The 20,438-nt window shown below is 46.6% G+C and overlaps 2 protein-coding genes across 6 annotated transcripts; one reads left to right on the top strand and one right to left on the bottom strand.

Annotated features, from left to right (window-relative positions):
• Positions 1–381: 381 nt before the first annotated feature.
• AIFM2 (AIF family member 2, ferroptosis suppressor) lies at positions 382–4,904 on the top strand. Of its 2 annotated transcripts, XM_015866447.3 has the most exons (8): positions 382–709; positions 1,405–1,520; positions 2,528–2,647; positions 2,729–2,821; positions 3,106–3,214; positions 3,430–3,582; positions 4,127–4,327; positions 4,716–4,904. In XM_015866447.3, exons 1-8 carry the CDS (start codon positions 535–537, stop codon positions 4,868–4,870), a joined length of 1,122 nt encoding a protein of 373 aa, XP_015721933.2. In that variant the 5' UTR covers positions 382–534; the 3' UTR covers positions 4,871–4,904. The 2 variants fall into 2 exon arrangements, 1 of the variants encoding a protein (XP_015721933.2); XR_014948556.1 differs by lacking the exon at positions 3,106–3,214 and having other exon boundaries at positions 389–709.
• A 586-nt stretch (positions 4,905–5,490) lies between these two features.
• On the bottom strand, positions 5,491–20,077 carry MACROH2A2 (macroH2A.2 histone). 4 transcript variants are annotated; one of them, XM_032445302.2, is made up of 9 exons: positions 19,937–20,077; positions 16,321–16,553; positions 11,640–11,746; positions 10,872–11,069; positions 9,967–10,077; positions 9,212–9,311; positions 8,773–8,862; positions 7,081–7,255; positions 5,491–6,220 (listed from the first exon to the last, which is right to left on the bottom strand). In XM_032445302.2, exons 2-9 carry the CDS (start codon positions 16,490–16,492, stop codon positions 6,055–6,057), a joined length of 1,119 nt encoding a protein of 372 aa, XP_032301193.2. In that variant the 5' UTR covers positions 16,493–16,553; positions 19,937–20,077; the 3' UTR covers positions 5,491–6,054. The 4 variants fall into 4 exon arrangements, with proteins under 4 accessions (XP_032301193.2, XP_085410244.1, XP_085410245.1 ...); XM_085554118.1 differs by lacking the exon at positions 19,937–20,077 and adding an exon at positions 19,532–19,655; XM_085554119.1 differs by lacking the exon at positions 19,937–20,077 and adding an exon at positions 19,250–19,472.
• Between the last annotated feature and the right edge of the window lie 361 nt (positions 20,078–20,438).

The following is a 20,438-nucleotide window of genomic DNA, read 5'->3' as shown; positions in this document are numbered from 1 at the left end:
CTCCTGTCCTGCAGAACAGCGGGGTCCGGATGTCCCTTGGCCTGCAACCCCTCCTGCCGTCCCGCTATGTCCAGCACAGCTCGTCCTCCCGCAGCCCTCTCTTACTCCCCATCCTTTCTGGATGCAGGGATCGAGCCATCCAGCGGGCATCACCCACCCGCCCCGCAGTCCCAGCCCGTATGCGGTTTCCCGACAAGCCAGCCATCCTAAAAGGGGCACTGAAGCGACACCCATTCAACCAGCGCTCACAGCTGATAAAGGACAAGGCAAACTCAGACAGCTCCCGCTCTTCATCCACTTTCGGAAGCCAAACAAAAGCCTCTTTCTGGCTCCTGCCCCGTGCCGCAGGGAGCGCTCAGCCCCGCACCGCCCCGCACCGCCCGCCCATCTCGCGCAGCGCTGAGTCACGGGGCGGGCAGAGGCAGCGCTGCTCCCCTCGCCCGTCCCCAAAGCTCAGCGCCCAACGGCCTCTGCCGCCCGGAGCTCCACGCAAACACTTGTGCTTCTCCTCCTGGCCGAGCCCCGCCGGCCGCCATGGGCTCCAGGCTGTCCGTGGACGACTCCGTGCGCGTCGTCATCGTCGGCGGCGGCTTTGGTGGCATCGCGGCCGCCAGCCAGCTCAAGTCCTGGGCCGTCCCTTTCGTGCTGGTGGACATGAGAGATGCTTTCCACCACAACGTCGCTGCCCTACGAGCTTCCGTGGAGAGCGGTAAGCCGAGCGGCGCCGGCGGCGTGTTCCCCGTTGCGGCAGCTCAGTGCGAGGGGCAGATGCGCACAGTGCCTCCCCTGCCCGTCTGATGACTATATAATGACTTGGTTCTGGGATAACCCACGCGCTGTCTGCAATACCCCAATCCCCTGGGCTGCAGGAAAAGGAAGTAATAACTATTTGGACAGTCCTATATATATATATATATTTGTATTCTTTGTTTGAGAAGTTGGCTGAAGTGAATGCACCCTAAGTGGAAGGGCAGGGGATGGCACGGCTTCCTGTGTGTGGCTCATATTGTGGGGGGGGATTGAGCATTGCCTCCCCGCTCCAGGAGCTGGGGATTTAGAGGGGGAAATGTCACATTTGAGGCTGGGAATAAGCACCAAAATGACATCAAAAGCTCGATCCAAGCAGGAAAAATCCTGCCTGCAGGGCCTTGGAGCAGTTGCTGGCAAATCAGTGAGAGATTGTATGCAGGGAGTAGAGACAAAACTGTGTAGCTGGGGTTGTCACCTGATCTCCTAAGAGCTGACTTTATCACCAGCTCCAAGGGAAAGGCCCTGAATTCAGGGCAGAGAGCACACGGTAAGGGCCCATCCCACACTCACAGCTGCATGCAGTGCTTCTTTAGGGAAGAAGAGGAGCTGTTAACTTCCATGGAAGGAGATCTCTATTCCCTTTTCTAACCGCAGGATTTGCCAGGAAGACTTTCATCTCCTACTCCACCACCTTTGGCGACAGCTTCCGACAAGGCAAAGTGGTGGGCATAGACCCTGAGAGGCAGCAGGTCCTGCTCAGCGATGGCGAGGTGGGTGGGTGATGCCGTACCTTGTCATGGTAGCTTGGCTGCCTTACCTGGAAGTCAGTCTGGGTACCGTATCTCCTACAGTGCAGGTCAGCCAAACAAATGAACCTGCTCTACCCAGCGCCCTGGGCTCAGAGCTCACACATACAGCGGGTCCTGTTCTGATCTAACCCTCACCTTGGCTGAAACACCTGATTCCAAACTAGCCACAGTATATGCCCTTTGGGCAGGCACTGAGGAATTAAACCAGTGGCCTCCTATGGAGAACTGCCAAAGAGAAAAGCAGGCCCCCAAGCATCTCTTCCAAAACCTAAAAGCTATGTCTGTTAATAGCATGGCATTTAATCATCCTTGTTGTGCTTGGAAACAGACTATCTTCCCCTTCTTGCATGGAACAGCACTATCTCCTCTAGCCAAGATCAGTGGCCTAGGGCTGTGCTGAATTGTGGTTGTGCTGTAAACACTCCATCCCATCTAGTGCTGATAAGCTTTTATTCACAGTGTTGGATTTGGAGCTCAATTAACCCTGGAGCTCAGATCCTTATCTAACCACAGTGGGGGGGAAAAAAAAGCAAGCAAATATTGGCAACAGCTCTGGGAACTTCTTTCAGCCAGAGTATCTCACCTCCATTCAGAAGGGAGCGAAGGAGGGAAGTCAGCATGTGCTTGTGCCCATCTGGACTCTGAGCTCAGCGCTCAGATGTAATGACAACCTCAGAGACTGGCGCAGGGATCACAGTATTTTCTATAAGCTTCTAGTAGATTCTGCACAGAACTGGGCCCAGCTGAAGATCAGTGTGCCGCTCAGACCCTGAGGAAGGCAGGTACATGGCTTCAGCTGGACTAGATCTCTTCCTAGAGCCACTTTCTGACAATGGCAAATACTTTCCCGTTTATCGGTGTGGGCTAGAGGAGATGGAATGAGTAAATAGTACCTAGGAAGCAACAACTGTGTTTTAGGCTTTCATTGTAAAAGATCTAACATCCTGTCCAACCCTCCGCCCCTTTAGGAACTTCACTACTCCCACCTCATTCTTGCAACTGGCAGCGATGGACCATTCCCTGGGAAGTTCAACAAAGTCATTGACATGGAAAGCGCCATCCAGACCTATGAAGACATGGTTAAGGAGGTGAGGGGCCAACTTCTTTCCAAGGAAGCATTGCTTGCCTTAGTTTGAGTTGAATAACATCGGTTTCCTCTTTATTTCAAGATTGAGAAATCTGAGCGCATCGTGGTAGTGGGAGGTGGTGCTGCTGGAGTCGAGATGGCTGCAGAGATCAAAACAGAATACCCAGCCAAAGAGGTAGCAGCACTTCAATTACATTTCACTTGTTTCTGAAGCGGTTCTTCCATGGTCCTCCTGGAGATATTCACGATCACTGTAAGGCATGAGGTTCCAGGCAATGCTTTCTCATCCAAGAGCAACCTGTAGGGCATTACTTGCAACTGTTGGCACTAGATGCCCTTCTTCAGGCTCAGTCTCCCTGGTTGTTAGGCAGGGTGTAAGGAAGCTGTCTGTTGCTGCTCCCACACGCAGGGTGTCCCATCCTGTTCCCATATGCCCATTTGCTGTTTTGTTGCCAACAGGTCACCCTCATTCACTCAAAAATTGCACTAGCTGATGTAGAACTGCTAGAAAGCGTCCGTCAGGAGGTGAAAGAGATTCTGCTCAGGAAAGGAGTGCGCCTCCTGTTAAGTATGTACTTAATGCCTTTGAAGACATAGACTCTGACACTCTCCAAGCTGCTCTTCCTTTGGCCACAGCATCTCGTTTTTGATGGCCTATTCCCCATTTAACTTTTTGGGACTAAGCATGGCTCCCTTGAATTCCTGTTTCTCTAGATACATCTGGGCTAGCTGGAAACAGCAGCTGAGTAAAGGTCTGTGACCCAGGGCTCTCTGTCACAACAGGTGAGAAGGTCAGCAACATGGAAAACTTCATAACGAACCAGTTCCAGAAGGACATGGTAGTAAGGACAGAAAAGGGCACAGAGGTTGTTGCTGATATGGTGGTCCTGTGCACAGGGATAAAGATTAACTCCTCAGCATACGCCACTGCATTTGGTAAGTGAAAAGCTGCTGCACGGGGGGGAAGCACAGCAGGTCCTCAGAGTCTTCTGCTTGAGTATTTCATGACATAGCAAAAGCCCTAACATCAAATTAAATACTTGGCTATGAAATGCGACCTTCAGAAACATACATGTGCCAAGGCCCTCAGTCTTCCCCAGCTCCTTTTGCTAATACCTCCAAGGAACGTTAGTGCCCTTGTCCAGCACCAGGCAGATTACACCTAGAAGTCAATGGTAATTCCTGCTGCCAAGGGCAGCATTTCATCCCTGTTTGGCCATCCCTCAGGCTGTGTATGGTAGCTGCTAATCATTCCATGTTTCCACTGAAGCATCAAAGAATGACTCGCTCATCAGAATGTTAATAATTACCTATTCCAAGACAGAAAGCATCTCTTGCCTCACATGTAGAAAAAAGGGTGAAAAAAAAAACTTAACCCTTCACTTAGTGTCACTGACACATTGATAACAACAGCGTTTTAGAGTCTCAGGCCACAGCACACAACACCAAGCTTCTCAAAACTTACTGTTTCACCAAACAGGAGACAAACTGGCGAGTAATGGAGCTTTGAACGTTAACAAGCACCTCCAGCTGGAAGGCTACGACAACATCTATGCCATTGGGGACTGTGCAAACCTGAAGGAACCAAAGATGGCGTACCACGCTGGGCTGCACGCCAACGTTGTGGTGTCAAACATCATCAACAGCTTGACACACAAGCCGCTTAAAACCTACCAACCAGGTAACATAATCTCTTAGCGCTTGGCCTTAGCAGTTGAGCTGCTTTTCTGCAGGGAACAGCTGTCTTAGAACTTGTCTGGGATACTAATTAGAGGTGAAGTACCCCACAGCTGGGGGTGGCTATAGAGGCTTATAGCTTAGGCTTCATCTTAGTTCTTGCCAAAGACACTGTAGAAGTTGATTACCTGCGTTAGTCTGTGTATGCAACGTGTCCTTTCTTCTCTACTGTCTTTCTGGTATATATATTGGTCAGTTTCAGCCATTCATCTCCCTCCATTGTGCAGCTCCATCACAGCAGGAGAGCCTGAACAGACAGTGGCTCTGTATATGCAGCATTCAGTATTTAGCAGTAAAATCAGTAACTTTAAACTTCTGCCTCCTCTTTCCAGGCTCACTAACATTCCTGCTTTCAATGGGTAAGAACGATGGTGTAGGCCAGGTGAACGGATACTACGTGGGACGCCTCCTAGTGACTATTGCTAAAAGTCGGGACCTGTTTGTTTCCAAGAGCTGGAAGACGATGGGACAGACAATGCCCTGTTAATAGGGGATTGGAAATAAACTATCAAGGAACTCAACCACTGGAAGAAGGTGAAGGTGCACTTTTATTGCTTAGAGTTGCTGTCTCCTGCAGCACTTCCTGAAGCTGCATTAAAGGAGTGTTACTGTAATAGGGCAAGAGGCACTTTCCAAGTTAATCAGCACCAAAGTTCTCATATTAACAAAGGAAGGGCTGGGTTTTTTTTTCATCCTCTGTTGAGACAGCTCTGGGCAAGAAACCTGGTTTACCTTAATTTGTAAGGATAAACACTATAGTTTTCAACATGTTAGTGGCTTGTTTATCTTGTGGGTTTTTTCCTGGCTTTCTCTACTGTAGCTTCTAAAAAGTCTCTGCGTATTACTTGGCTACACTGCTGGTGGAAAGCCTGCTTAAAGCCCTGAAAAGGCTTCAGTAATGCTGGAACTCAACAGAATATAATGCAGCTTTGTGTCAGCCTCTTCACAACAGCTTTAATTATGTCATGGCACTACACTTCTGCCAGAAGCTGGTTACCTGTGTGCTAAGTGTCCTACAGTAAGTATTCAGTTTCGGATGCTGCTGGGTTTTTTTTTCCCCCTTTGAGGTGAGAAATTTTCAGAGCAAAATGAGGTTAATAACAATAATCACACTTGAGAAATCTTTTTCTTATTTTCTTATAAAACAAACAAAAAAAAATCACAATGAAATACTCTCAGTAATTACAGAGATTATTGTGAGTAAAAAGCAGAACAGAAGCTCCTCATGCATCACTTCTAATATCTCTTTCCTCACCACCGTGGGCTGGAGGAAAAGTTTTAACATCCACCTTCTCAAGGGAGGAGAAAAGGGAGCAGAACATTTTTAAGAGCTTTCTCTAAAGTGTGTGCATGAAAACTTCATCACTACAAATCTAAAATGAAGTTACTCTTTATAAACTCCTAAACTAAAGTAACAAGGGACACTAAAACTCCTGAAAAGAGATGGTAACTCAATTGCTGAAGGTGGCACAAAGGGCTAGAAGATGCTGACAGCATGAAGAAATCAGACTAAACCCCTCTCATCTCTAGTCACAGCTCTTCATCAAGTCACAACACATCACACTACTACCACTCCCCCTCCTCACCACATTGAAAAAATAAAACCCACCTCTAATGCTTTTAATGCTACTCAAGTTTGTTGAAAAATAAAGTTTCATTTGGCTGCTGTTGCTACTTAGCATCTAGCTTGGCCATTTCTTGCACGTAGATGCCAATACTTTCACTGTCGAAGAGCAGAAAGTAAATGTTCTTCAGGGAAGAAGAGCTGGTGCCATCGAAATGGGTGGAAATAGCTCTGAGAGTCACCTGGGCCGCTGTCTGTTTTGGGAAGCAGTTTCTATGTGATTGGGGAAGAAAACAAAACAAGAGAGCATCAGTCACCTGCACAAGCATTAGACACGTGATGCTGAAAGGCACAAAGCATAGATGTTCTCACTACAGCCCACTGTTATGACACCATTAGCTGCAGTTGTAAGTAAGTCCCAAAGTTAACTAAAAACAATCAGTAATTACATTTCTAATTAATCCTAGACACACAAACACTATCAGGAAAGAACAACCTCTGCCTTGGTGAGGCTTATGTACAATTTCTCATAATCAGAGACCAAGCAAGATTAGCAATGTACCAGCTTTTAATGAAACAAGAACCAAAACAAAGCAAAAACAAACAAAAAACAGGTAAAGAAAAAACCCACATCCAAAAAAAAAAACCATCTCTGGATTTCTTAGTCAAGCATGTTTTTGTTTTCTGCAAGTTATCACAGTCTTACAGTTGGCTTGAAAGTGGCCTTTTTAAAGCCAAACTATACTTAAGAAAGTGTGGTTTTCTTTTGAAAGAAAGCATGTGTGTGACTAGCCTGCTTAATATAATCTACTGGGATGACCTATGTAAAGACCTCCCATTCACCTGGCTCCTGTTGCATCACTGTTATTTAACTTCATTACGATGTCAGTGTAATCTTATTAACATCAGTAGAGTTTTAGTAACATTCATCACAGTGAAATGAAGGGACATAAAACTGGAGATGGTACAGGCCCAGAGTAGGAGAATGGAAATTACTTGTAATAGAAAACACAACTCTCCTGAGAGTTAGCTAATTTCCCTCCATCAAGGCTTTCTATCACAGCAGCAGCTCTGGTAGCTCATTACACAATCATTACACAAAGCAGAATCCTCTTACACAGGAAAAGCCATACCTGCCACTGGGGAAAGGGGGGAAAGCCACAGACTTCAACTTCTTGTCTTCTGCGGCTGTTAAGCAGTTCTTGATGGTCTCTTCAAGCTGCTCTTCGCACTTGTCTGAACCCCACTGTGGGATGTGACAGTGGATGACAAACTTTGCTGCTAGCCCGCTGGACTGAGTAAGTGCAGCTACCACAAATGAAAGACATAACGATTAGTTTTGAATAGAAACCACCTTGCAATAACTTCTCAATCGAGTCATTTCAATCTATTCAACCATCTCAATCTGTCTTCGTAACATTACCTCTTCAAAAGAAATCCACTGGGAATTAAAGCAAGCCACGATGACTCATTCACAGTCATACATCTGTACTATCATTACTTGTGTGATCAATTAATTTTTCTTTGAGGACTGACGAACCCAGGGTTCATTTGATTAACAGTTATTCAGTGATGTTTAAAGGCTCACTCATCCAGGCTCTCTCTGTAACATGCAAACACTTGAAACCTTGTCCTGAACTCTGAATCATTAACTCCCCAGCAGCCCCTTCTGCAGTGCTGTCACAGCCTCATCTGAACGCTCTGCGTAAATCCTGCATCACCATTGCAGTTCCAGAGCATTAGGGAGCAATACCTGGACCACCTTCACAGCTAAGCCATTTCAGACAACGTTCTGAAAAATCAAAGATGGCTACTGGAAGCATCCACCGGTTGTGTCCAATTTGAAGTTAGCACTTCTAAAATCTGGGCCTTGGGGAATCCTGGGTTGAACACCCAGAAATCAGGTGTGCAATTAACATCCAAAAGTGAAGAATGTGTTTCTAGTTCCCTGTCCACACCTTTAAATTTCAAGCACAAGAGAAGAACTTTGACCATAAAACAACACAGGTATCCTGTGAACAGCACTTGAATTCAAGGCCTGTTAGGCTGGAGCTCAAGTGTTTGCAGTAGATCTCCAGTGATAAAACTCCTTTTATTATTTGCATCAAAACCAGTGGAAGTGGTAACTTCAAACATATCAACACAACAGTACTTGTCTGACAGAGTACAATTTTCCACCCATTAAGCTAAGATTATCTTCTTTCCTGGAACTAGCTAAAAGGAATCTATTTCTTAGCTCTTTTGTAATTTGTATTTCAATAATGTAGCTGTAATGCCTGGAAGAAGAGCACCAACTGCTCTTCAAAACACATCCCAGTTCTTGTGATTCTATCACTTCTACCTTTATTTGTGTGCAAAGATAGTTGCTTTGGTTGCATTGTTCAGTATAAAGCAGGATAATTTATAAATTACCGTTGTTCATACAGCTCATAGGTTAGGCTAAGAGCTGTCTCTAATTCTCACTAAGAAATGTGGTGCACATGGGAGAGGAAAGATGGCACAGAGGTGAAAGCAGAAGTTTCCCTTCACTGTCAGACTCCCACAGACAGGAATTGCCTGCTGGAACTTACGGTGGTGCTTCAAAGTACAAAGACAGGATGTACACAGCACAAAGGTATCCTACTCCTCTTCTTTTCCCCCTCAACTCCCTGTCCTCAAACAGGCTGTCCATACCAGCAACAACTTAAGGGAAGAAACAGAAACACTTACATCACATAAGCAAAGGCACATATGTAATCAAGAACAGGTAAGAACATCAAGAGAAAAGAATATATGGGATGACATTTCCAACTGAGCACATTATATATTATATATATATTTTTTACCTTCAGCAACTTCCAAAGGTCCTTGAGATTTGCGAAGCTCCTTCACTGTTTCTAAAAACTCTTTCCCTCCTGCCTTTTCCAAAGCTTTGCCTGCAAGGACACAGAGCAAGAAGGCCTTGTCTCTGCATTCCCAGCAAAATAAAACCAAACCAACAACTCCGTGTGATTTGAGAGAAAAAGCACCATGCACATACTGCCATGTTTTCCTCTATGAGCAGCAGCTGTGTTTATGTTTAGGACAAAGTTTACTTATTACTGGTTTTGAAAAACCTGAAAGGACATTTCCCCTGGCTTATGATTAAAACAGTTAAGAACGGTACTACTACTCAACATACACACCCCAGCACTTTCCTGAAATCACTTCTCAAATGATTACATAAAACAATGATCCAAAAAGCCAACTTTAGAGCTGCTTTGCCTGTGTGCAGCACAGCCTCACCTATTTCCTCCTTGAGGTCTATTTCAGCAGTTGTGGGGTGAACGATGCCTTCTACTTTCATGGAGCCAATATGGCTGATGTCACTCTGTGTCAGAGAAAGCTGCAAGGATAAGAGTAGAAAGCATCAAAACAGTAATAAGTGTGGAATATTTTCTTATCAAAAAAGGGGCAGGACTCATAATTTGCTGTTTTACTGTATTCAATAAGTCCAATTCTGATTTTTAGCCTTTAGTATGCGCATTGCTCATGCTGCATCATGATACACCCATAACTGAGATGCCAGCTCCACGTTCTGCTATTGGATTCATGTTCTAGCATCACACTTTGAAAAAGAAACACTGACTGTGGAAACTCTTCTGCTTAAAAAAAACTCTCCTTCTTTGCGAGTACAGAAGAGGAGAAGGGTTTTAAACAAAATAAATAAAATTAGCCTCTTATAGATAATAAACAGCCTAGGATGTTAAACCTGGTTTGAAACTATACTAGACACTGTGCAGCCAAGTCCAAATTGAACTCTGCTATAGGTTGGGCCATGAAATTAATCAGTTTGGATCTCTAAAGAAAAGTTGACCAGCACTGCTCTCATGAATCAATCTGCAGACAAGTTTTTGAGACCTTTTGATTTAAGTGAGTTCTGGCCTTATATTTAGGATCACTAAAGAAGAAGGTGGAGAAGATTTTTTAATGCTGATAGATCTAAAGCAACATTCTGTTTATGCTAGGCTCCATTTCTGTTATATTCTAATTTGTGTTACCTTTTGTCCTGGCACGAGGCTCTTGGAGGACAAGATGGTGAAACCATCCCCAGGTCCATCTTCAGATGTTGAATTTGAAGCTCCTTCCTTTTCATTGTCCTTCTGTTTATTCTAATTGTGGGGGGTAGGGAGGGGGAAAGATGCAAATAAATAAGACATCTTAAAGGAAAAAAATCAGTGCCTACCATTATCCAGTAATGGACAGATTTAATCAGGTATGACAAATTTCATCACACATTACTCATAGCTTTTTATTCCACAAACATGATCTAACAACATAAGCCTTCGCTGTTTGTAGAATGTTAAATGAAATGTTAAAAACATTAGTGGTACTTGTGAGGCACTACATATGTTTGTAAACATATTAAGAGTTCAGGGCACGCCCCTCCATCTGTGATTTTTCTGATAATTAAGGTTGTATTTATGGATGGGTGTGCTCACTACTGTCTGTTTTTACTGCTAACAAAACAGAGCTCACACTAAATCAAACAGCAACCAAGTCAAATGCTCCAATCTGAAGGGAGAAAAAAAATCATTCAAAAGAAATAAATTCAGCTAATGAATCAGATCTCCATTCCTATCTGCAGAAGTGAACCACCTCACCTCCATACAAACAGCTGGAGTGACAAAATGGTATAGAATCATATAGAATCATTATGAATCATTAAAGTTCCCTCTTAAGTTTTAAAGGTTTCAGTTATGGAAATTCATTACAGAAATACTGTGATAATCATCTTCCCCTTCATTTCTGATGTGCCTATTATCAACTCCTACCTTCTGTTTCCAGTTGGGACCAACAAATAATTAATACAGAGGCACAAATTTATTCCTCCTGATAATCATAATTGGTTTGGATCCAATTCTTCTGGCATACACCCTGTATCTCATATCTGCCCCAAGCTTACCTTTTTAGGTGTCCGGGCCTTGTTAGACTTTGTTTTCTTCCCACTCTTTTTGCTCACTATGGATTTCCTTCCCTTCTTCTCAGGAGCAGGGGAAAGGATCGTCTCAGATTTGCCTTTGGCACCCCGTTTCTTGGCTAGAAGCTCTGGCTGAATTCTGGGCAGGACCCCTCCACTTGCTATAGTCACACCTTTTAGCAACTGCAAGGAAAAGTGGAACAAAGGAGAGTTTTATAGATTCTCTGTCTGCACTCAAAACAATGCTCGCTGACTGCACTACACGTAGGTAGAGCCCACACTTCCTAAAGCAACGTGTTTTGTGTATCAGAAGAAAACCCTGCTAAGAGAGAAAAATCTAGCATGTCCCAGTGAAATCAGTCAGCATATCTCAGAGAACTGCTGCTCTACTTTCAGTCTCACAGTCTTTCTGCATAACTGGGTGACTCACAAGCAGCAGATGAGGACAAGAGGAGACATGCACCTGCAGGCATGCAGAAGTATTCCACAGTCAATCAGAGTCAAAGCACTGCAAACAACTGTCTGTGTGCTAATGGGACTCGGGCATATGGAAAGGGATGCAGTCCTGGATGCAGCTACACCAGAGAGTGAACCAGACCCTCTCCAAGATGGGCCTCACAGTACAGCAGAAAACACACACTTCTACAGCTTCTGGAAACATGTTGTCTATGTAGCATGTTTTTGATAAGTACTGGATATCATCAAGTTCATGCTATAGCATCCAACTCACTCTGCAATGGAAGAGAGATGTACCTGATTCAGCTCTTCATCATTTGCTACTGCCAGGAGGATGTGTCTGGGGGCAATTCTTCCTTTCTTGTTGTCTCTTGCTGCATTTCCTGCCAGTTCTAGAATTTCAGCTGCAAGAAACAGTGAGACAAAAGGGAGTAATAAAAATGCAACTTGCGTGCATCCTTCATACACTTTTCACATTCCTTTTCAATATCCATTTACCTTTCCAGGGGTATTTCCCCATTTCAGCGATCTCTGACACAGAAACACAGATAACAAATGACAGACAATATATTTGTAAACTTGCATGAAATCATTTGTCCTCCCTAATTCCCAGAAGGATAGTTAGCAGAAAATACACTAAGTTTGGTTCACACAGCATTCTTTATGAGTCTCATGCCAGAGTCCTCTTTCAAGTAATAAAAAGAACAAAAACACTTAAATGTACATAAGCAGTCAAAAATTTAGCAATAGGCCTGTAACAACAAAACAGCAAAGCATGCAATGAAACCCCAAACCTATTTCAGACAGTTCTGACAAAACAGCAAGGATTCTCAGGACCAAGTTAGACAAAGACTGAGGTGCATTTAAAGAGATACTTGGAAAGCCAACAAACTAGCCAGGCAATGCTGCAATTTGGCATTAAAGGGCATTGAAGATCTGTGAGAAGCTTTATTTCAAAACAAGATACGAAAGGTTTGACTTTGATGCAAGCAGAGAGACAACGTAAGAGCTTCAATGTAAAAACTACTTGGTAGGAAGTTTTCTGTGCCTCCTGGGACAGTGCTCTTGTCTTGGTTTTATCAACAATATGGGTAAAAAAGTTACAGCTCATCACTGTTCTGCTGAAGGTGTCTTACTCCCATTTAATCAATTACACAAAGAACTGTAACTGTTTGAAGAATTTCCATGAAAAAATCTCATGGGAATCCACCTAACGCTCTCAAGCTAAAATCCAGAGGATTTCAACAAGAGGTTTAGCTCTGGGTTCACGGGAAAGAGACCAGCTTTCAGTTTCTCTCAGTGAGAAGTTCATCCTTGTCATCCAGCTTTACTCCTACAGAGCACACGTAACTGACTGTTAGAGATGTCAAAGCCATCGTTTAAAACTACAGGCCAAGGGGCTGCAGGGCTGGAGCTTTTCGATCCCTGACCTCTGCCAACAGAGCTAATGCAGTAGCAGACAGCAGGAACAGATTGCCATCCAGTGTGCAGACCAGCATAGAGCAAGAAGAGAGACCCATACTTCTCCAGCAGGTTTTGCAGATTTATGCTGACAGCAGATGAAAACCGCAGCAGGAAGACAAAGAAACAACGAGATATACTTACCTGTGTGGTTACCGGAGTTCTTTCAGATGTGCCAACAATAAGCACATCCTGCTAACCGTGTGCTCACCCCACTCCCCCAGGTTCTGGGTCCTTTGGCCAGCAGCATCCTGATGGTGCATTCAAATGTCCTCTGCCTAATGTTGAGAGCAAAAAACGCAGAACACTCAAATGCCAGGCACTATTCATCTACCACAGGACACCAGGAAGAAGGGGATCCAAGGCAGAGATGATGTAGGGCAGACTGCAGAGTATGCATAGAAATAACTTATCAAGGGATGCCAATTATTTGCATAGGTAAATAATTGCCTTAGCTCCTTCTAATAATTCTCTATGCCTATTTCTCTAATGCTGGAGGCTTCAGAATGGAGGTAGGAACTCAAAAGTCTTAAGAGTACAAAAAAGCACTTGCAAAAACAACAAACCAGAAGCATTAAATCTGGAGGCTGCAGCTATCACATCCTCCACTGGTAAGAACAGATCCCTAAAGAAACTGCTTCACATTTCAAGCAGAAACATCACTGACAGCTGAGGTCATCTTAGCTCTACAGAGACAGTATGAGAATGCAACTCCCACAGTAAGGCCCTACACTGCAGCAAGTGCTCTTGAAATTGGGATCTGGATGTTCTCAGACATATTTTATGTCTGAACAGCATTAAGAATTAAAGCTAGATCTGAAATAACCTTGCTTCCCTTAAGATTCAAGATCCATATAGGACGACTTTACATTGGAAGTGTAACTTCAAATTTCAGCTGGTCCTTGTCTCTACACAACACACACGTAATTAAAGCTCAGCTGTAGGCAATCACATTATCTGCATTTAAAAATCAAGGAGATCCTTGGACTCTTGACTAACAGACAGTACAATATACTGAGCGTTACTGTGTTTGGATCTTGGACTTGCATAAGTGAACCCCAAAAGATGTTTTAAGCCTTTTTACTAGATGCTTTTCTCCCTGTTTGATCAGGGCTCAGGACTAGGAAAGAACCTGTTTTACAACCAACAAAAGCAGCAGCCAACCTACAACCTGAATGGGATTCCATCTTCTTTCCCTGTGACACACAGGAAAAAAAGAGATTTGGAACATGCAGGAACTAAAAGCATCTCACTCAAACCAAAGCCTGCTTTTCTGAAGCACTCAGTTGGACTGATAAGGAAGCTAAACAACTACTGATCACAGAAGTGGAAGGATTTCAGACTCTTCCCCTTCAAGATAAGTTCTGACAGTTCCTGTAACTCTACCACATACAAATCTGCCTGTAACACCACTGGCCTGAAAAGAGGCACCGGATGGAGTTCTCTGTGGAGAAATATCTGCTCACTTTGTCTCCTGACAGCAGATGAGAACAACCTGACCAAGGTTGCCAGCTGACGCCTTCTGAAGGAGGAAGCATTGCTGGTGTTGTCAGCTCCTCTCACCAGCACACCACTCATATTTCTTCTGCTTCTTAAGCAAGAGCTGCCTGAATTCTCTGCCTACATTTTGCTAAGGTACACTACAGGACGCATTCAAATGATGTTTGACTCAGATGATGATGACTAAAGTCAGCCACACCCACACTGGCACACACGTGTTGCAAAGTCCATAAATCCAATGAGACTGGGGTCAATTCTGCATGGATTTTTGATTCTGAAGGCACTGGAGCCCAACTAGTAATTCCTAATTCCTGTCCAGTAACAACAAGCTCCTGGATAGGAATTAAGTTGCACTTTTGCAATATGACTTTTCAAGCCTAAGATATGAAATGGGATAGAGAGATTGAAAAAAAAAAAAGCTTTAGATCCCCAGCAAGATCTTTCTCACATTAGCCAATCAGTCGAGATAAGAAGGAACTCTTCTAAAGATACACTGTACTGACTGCTGGCACTTTTACAATGGAGCTGATAAGCCAAGCCTCAAGTTCAGCATTAGTAATAGCTATGGGCTGCAGCCACAATCTTTCTTGCAAAGGAAAAGGGGTATCTAGTGGTACAAAGAACACATCCCAATGCCAAAAGACAGACTGCATGGCAGCTGGGATGAGGATGCTCAGGTTGTATGCACACCATTGGATGATGCCAGTCAAGAGGCTCAGGACTTAAGCCACTGACAAACCACAGACATGGCTGAATGCTCCTGGAAGAGTCCATCCTACGTCCTGTACAGACACCAGACAGCTTCGGTCCAAGCTGGCACCTCCTGCCTCATCCACCCTGTCTATTTCCCAACCATGATTGCTTTCCCTTCCCATTCACCTTCCCTGGGCAACCTACACCTGACACTTCTACCTCAGCTTCCTTCCTGGACCATCTTCCCTCCTGCCCCATCTACTCTTCTCAGACTTAGTCTTACTTGCTAAGCTCTTCTCCAGCAGCACCTCCCTCCTCCCAGTCCCTGTTTTTCCAGCTTGCTCTCCAGTGCTGCATCCTGATGTTCAGACACCCTCTGTCAGTTATTATCCCAGTCCGCAGTTCAACCCTCCCCACTAAACAGATTCACCCTCAGCAGTCTCTAATGTCAACATTCTTATAAGGATCAGCTCCATGAAACATTCTTACAAATGCCTTAACATAGCAAAATAAAACAGTTCAGCCTGCTTCTGTGAAGCCTATGTATCTAGCAATTTCCTGAGTAGACGCTATGTTGCAAGAACTCAAGGAAACTCTGTAAACCATGGATTTCCCTGCAAGAGCACAACTGCACCAGCTCCACTGAGAGAGGGATTCCTGCAGTTGGAAGGTTTGATTTCTAATGCATGAAATGGGATTGTGCAACTACAAACACACGCATGTGTATTACGTAGGGAAAGGTCTCCTCCAAAGCCATTTAGAACTACTCTATGAAGGAAGACAAGTGGAAAATACAAACACATCAGCTCTCACATGGCGTTACACAAAAAGCAGAGGGAGATATGCTCAGCATCTTGGATTTCAATTCTGTTTTTTAATAGCATTTTGTTTTAAAACAAGCTCCATACTTAACTCCTAAAGGGGCTGGAGTTAAGATAATGCACCTCAGTCTTGATCTGTAACTCATAAGCAACTTGAACTAGAATCCTCTCTCCAATGGGTGTTGTAGCAATTCGGTAAGGAGCTGTTCTCCACACTTAACTAAGGAGGTTCACAGGGCAAGCCACAATAGCTCAACACATCACAGCATGACATCCACACCTTTCTGTTATGGGGATTTAATAGAGCAAGCCAGAAAGATGTTTTTGGCATCTCTGAAGGAGAGAATTTCCATCCTCAGCCTCTTCCAGAAGCAATTCATCGCTGTGAGCATTTTAAGCCAACATCAACATGTCCCGCACCTCTCAGAGATGCTGAGCATGCTCACATCTCATCCCATAGACATTGTGCATGCCCAGCACCTCCAATATCAGGCTCTGTTTACCTGCTAGATACTCTATGACAGCTGCCATGTAAACCGGTGCTCCAACACCTATTCGGTACTTGTATGTTCCTTTCTTTAAGTAGCGCATCATCCTCCCCACGGGGAAAATAACACCTGCCCTGCTGGAGCGTGACAGCTTGGACATTTTCTTCTTCCCACTGCGGCCTGACATCTTGCAGCTTTGTGCTTTTCAGTTTGCTAGCGATCCTTATTCCCTTGCTCCAAGCTGACAGCTGCAAGAGAAAAGAAATAAGATCGGTGCTCAGCATGTGAGGAACATCTTTAAACATCATCAACTCATTCTTCCAGATGAAAAAATAACAAACCCAAACACAGGCTCAGCTGAGCTTTCTGAAGGCCTTTTCCCCCTGCATCAAGAGCTACTCCAGGCTGTACAAAGGTGAAATGAAAACATCTTGTTTTCTCCTTGCTTTTCCATATAAATAAGTGACAAACCTGGAGGCAGCCCCATCACTTTTACATGCCAGCGGTCTTAAAGAGCAGAGCAGTTTTCACTCTTAATGGCTTCCCTGTTACTTGATTAACTGTTTCCAAAACTTGCTTTTAGTTCCATTTTGGTCACTGCTCACGGTCTAATTATGGCCTTTGTTACAACACAGCAGACCAACATTTGCTCCTCTGAGTTCAGTGAGGAGCCTATGACAAATGGGTTCTTCTACACAGAGGGTCACTCATTGCAGACATTCACTGAAGTCACCTTATCACAGACAGCCAAAATCAAGGGTTGGTGCCCACAACAATCTGACCTAAATGCTAGTTCTGCTCGTGATGCCAAGGAAATCCAACTACCACAAGGTCTGCAGCGGTCTATACAACCCTGGTGTGTCCCCATCTGTCACTCACATAATATATCACATGCAGTAAGAAAAATTACAACACAATTCCAACGCAAGTTGGAAAAGATTAAACCAGCAAACCTACCAGACATGGGCACATCAAAACTTACGTCGCTCATCATCCCATTTGGAGTTGTCTGAGCACTGCCAGCATGGGATTGCCAGGGGGTGATAAACAAGCTCATAAACTGCCACTTGCAGGTGTGGATTAAAAGCCAATGAGCACTTGAAGCAGCTCTAAGTGACAGCATTTCCCAAGCAATGCATTCATTGCATTTATGTGGGACTGAGAGGTTGTGTAAGACAGACCAGTCGCAAGCAGCATTCTGTTCCAAAGGAATATGCTACTGAGGATCGTGCATCTAAGTTGTATTAAGTTAATGCCTTGTGCATATTTGCTGCAGTAGCCCAAATCCCATTTGCTTGAAAATCAGTGAGGAGAAAAGGAATGAAATACATAAACCAAACACCATGAGGTCTGCATACACAGACAATACTTGGGTTGCGCTTGATCTGATAGAAAACCAAAACATGTTTGTATAACAAATCACACTGCTCCAGGGCACGTTGTTACAATACATTACTTCTGTGTGCAATTAAACATATTTGGCTCGTTCTTCTGCCTTCAAGTTGCTTCCTTGGCCTCTGCAAGTCTCACCCATCTCTTCCCCTACTCTCAAGGCAGACTTTGGTTTCCCCCGGCGCTTTTCCAAATACACTGTTGTTACCAGAGCAGGAACACGTGCACAGCTTTACATCAGCCTAAGCACAAAAGTGGGCCTTGCTGGCTCACCTCTGCCACAGACAGGGGTCTGGTTTACCAGGGAGGATGCTCAACACCTCCCCCTGACACAGCCACACCACACATCCATCTGAACAGCACCAGGGCTGCCCCAGCTGTTCCCATCAGGTGACGCAATTAAATGCAGAGAGCTCATCAGCTCTTTTACACTCAAGTCCACCCACACCAACTCCCTCACTGCCAACTGATGCACTGTCTGGGTTTGCCCTTATAAACTAGTCTCCCATAAAGCCATCACTGTGCCATTTACTCAATGTCCGTGGTCAATGCGTTGGAAGAGCTGCACCCACACGTGGGACATCACCTGGCTTAGGCAATGCAAAGCAATTAGTACTTCCACCCCCTAATTGGTCACGCGCACACCTACTAAACCACACCACCAACACCCTCACAGATCACAGAATGACCCAGGTTGGAAGGGACCTCAAGGATCATGTAGTTCCAACCCCCTGCCTGGCAGGGCCACCAAACATACACCTTTACTAGATCAGGTTGCCCAGGGCCCTGTCCAAGCTGGCCTTGAACACCTCCAAGGACGGGGCATCCACAACCTCCCTGGGCAGCCTGTTCCAGGGCCTGACCACTCTCCTAGTGAAGAACTTCCCCCTAACATCCAACCTAAATCTTCCCTCTTTTAACTTAAAACCATTTCCCCTAGTCCTGCTATTATCAGCCCTTTCCAAGAGTTTACTCCCCTCCTGGGAGTAAGTTCCCTTCAGGTACTGAAAGGCTGCAATGAGGTCACCCCGCAACCTTCTCTTCTCCAGGCTGAACAAACCCAACTCCCTCAGCCTGTCCTCATAGGGGAGGTGCTCCAGCCCCCTGATCATCTTCATGGCCCGCATCGCTACGGGGATGGAGCACAGCACAAAGGGAACAGGCAGGCCAGGCCTTCCTCTGGGACTCAAACCAAAGCCCAGCAGCGGTTTCCTGGTGCATATGGCAAAGCGCTCCGCCCTACTCCCTGTAGCCCTCAGCCCGCTCCCCTACCCCACACACGCCCCCTGTGGCAGCACGCAGCGCTTTATGTCCCCGTTCCCCCGCCCCGCCGGGCCGGCTCCGAGGCGGCGCTGGCGGTGCGGAGCGCTGCCATTGGCCGCTGTCACGCACGCTCTGTACGTGGCGCCGCCGTGGAGGCGCGGCCGCCGCTTTCCCGCGCGCACGCCCCCCTCCGTCCCCCGCCGCCGCCCCCCCCCGGTTCCCTCCCGCCGCCGCGTCGCTTCACCCGCCGAGGGGCGGCGGGGCCGGGCCGTGCAGCTCCGGGCCTCACCGCGCCGCCGCTCCCCGGGGAGGCCTCTCGCCCTCTGTTGCCACAGCGGCTGCCCCAAGGCCGTGGCTCCGCTCGGTGCCGCCTCCGTTCCGCCATTCCGCCCCCGGCGCGGAGAAAGGACCGGCGGAGGAGGAGGAGGTTCCGGCTGGGGTACAAGTGCCGCCCGCCGCCCCTCACCTGCCGCTCCCGCCGCCTCCTCTCGTCGTGCCGCGCTCCGTGTCTCGCCGCCCCCCCCGGCCCCGCTCGCTCCGCCTCAGCCGCCGCTCCCCGCCCGTGCCGTACGTGGGGATGGCGATGGCGGCGGCTCCTCTCGAGGGGGGTGGCAGGGGTTTCCTCCCGCTCCGCATACCGCCTCTAGGAGGAGTCAGTCCCCGGCCCCGTTGCAGCCCCCCTCTCGCCGCCGCCCTCCCCGGGCCCCAGGGCCGCCGCCGCCGCCTCCTCCTCCTCCCCCGCCGGGCTGCGGGCAGCGGGCCCGGCCGGAGCCCCGGCCGCCTCCCGAACAAAGGGAGCCGGCGCTCTTTGTGTCGGGGCAGCGCTTGGGCCGCACGGCCGCGACTAAGCGGGGCCCGCTTTTATTTCTCCGCGCCGTTGTGCGGATGGGAGACCTCTGCGCTACGCCACGAGCGCTTGCGTAGCGAGTGTGACGGGCTGTCGGCGGTACCGAAGCGATCGGGCTCCTTAACGCACCTTCACCGCTTAACGCGCCTTTAGCAGCGGTCTCGGGGAGAGCCTTGCGTGTAACGAGGTGCTGCTGTCATCCGTGTACAAACACCGCACGCTGCCTTCTCCTGCTGGGGCCTGCAGGGAAGGCACAGCGCTGAGCAGGTGGCTCCAGTGCGGCCATGGAGGCACCCGTGCATCCAGCATCTCTTTGTTGCTTTAAAACACACCGAGGGCTGCTGGCTGGATGGAGCTGGGGCTGTGCCCCTGTACAATTGTGCTCCATAAGGAGTTGGAGCTTGAAGCTGTTCTGCTGGGTTATGTATGTTGTGGGCCAAAGGAAAAAGGTGTGACTGGTGTCAGCCCGGAGCTCCTCGCTGTGATGAGATGCTCTGCCCACAACTGCTGGGCTTGGCATTCTTTGGAATGGAAATAAAGCAAGTTGTTCAACAAGAACCAGACACCTGTGCTTTAATGCTTTGGAATCGCTTATTTTAACCCACTCTGGGCCCAGAATATGATGTGTGAT

This window comes from Coturnix japonica, chromosome 8 (assembly GCF_054131305.1).
Source record: "Coturnix japonica strain WE chromosome 8, WE-NBRP24, whole genome shotgun sequence".
Classification (NCBI taxonomy): Eukaryota; Metazoa; Chordata; class Aves; order Galliformes; family Phasianidae; genus Coturnix; species Coturnix japonica.
Note: the sequence above shows the minus strand (reverse complement) of the source record. Positions and strands in the feature narration are given on the sequence as shown.

What these genes read in the sequence shown, in the direction of transcription:
- MACROH2A2 (XM_032445302.2), bottom strand. Translation starts at nt 16,492, where the DNA reads ATGTCAGGCCGCAGTGGGAAGAAGAAAATGTCCAAGCTGTCACGCTCC. An exon ending in ATGATGAAGAGCTGAATCAG is followed by an intron (nt 11,070 to 11,639) that starts GTACATCTCTCT and finishes TTTTCCTTGCAG; the next exon opens with TTGCTAAAAGGTGTGACTAT. An exon ending in ACCTTTGGAAGTTGCTGAAG is followed by an intron (nt 7,256 to 8,772) that starts GTAAAAAATATA and finishes CATTTGTGGTAG; the next exon opens with CTGCACTTACTCAGTCCAGC.
- AIFM2 (XM_015866447.3), top strand. Translation starts at nt 535, where the DNA reads ATGGGCTCCAGGCTGTCCGTGGACGACTCCGTGCGCGTCGTCATCGTC. An exon ending in ATGAAGACATGGTTAAGGAG is followed by an intron (nt 2,648 to 2,728) that starts GTGAGGGGCCAA and finishes CTTTATTTCAAG; the next exon opens with ATTGAGAAATCTGAGCGCAT. An exon ending in AGGAGTGCGCCTCCTGTTAA is followed by an intron (nt 3,215 to 3,429) that starts GTATGTACTTAA and finishes CTGTCACAACAG; the next exon opens with GTGAGAAGGTCAGCAACATG.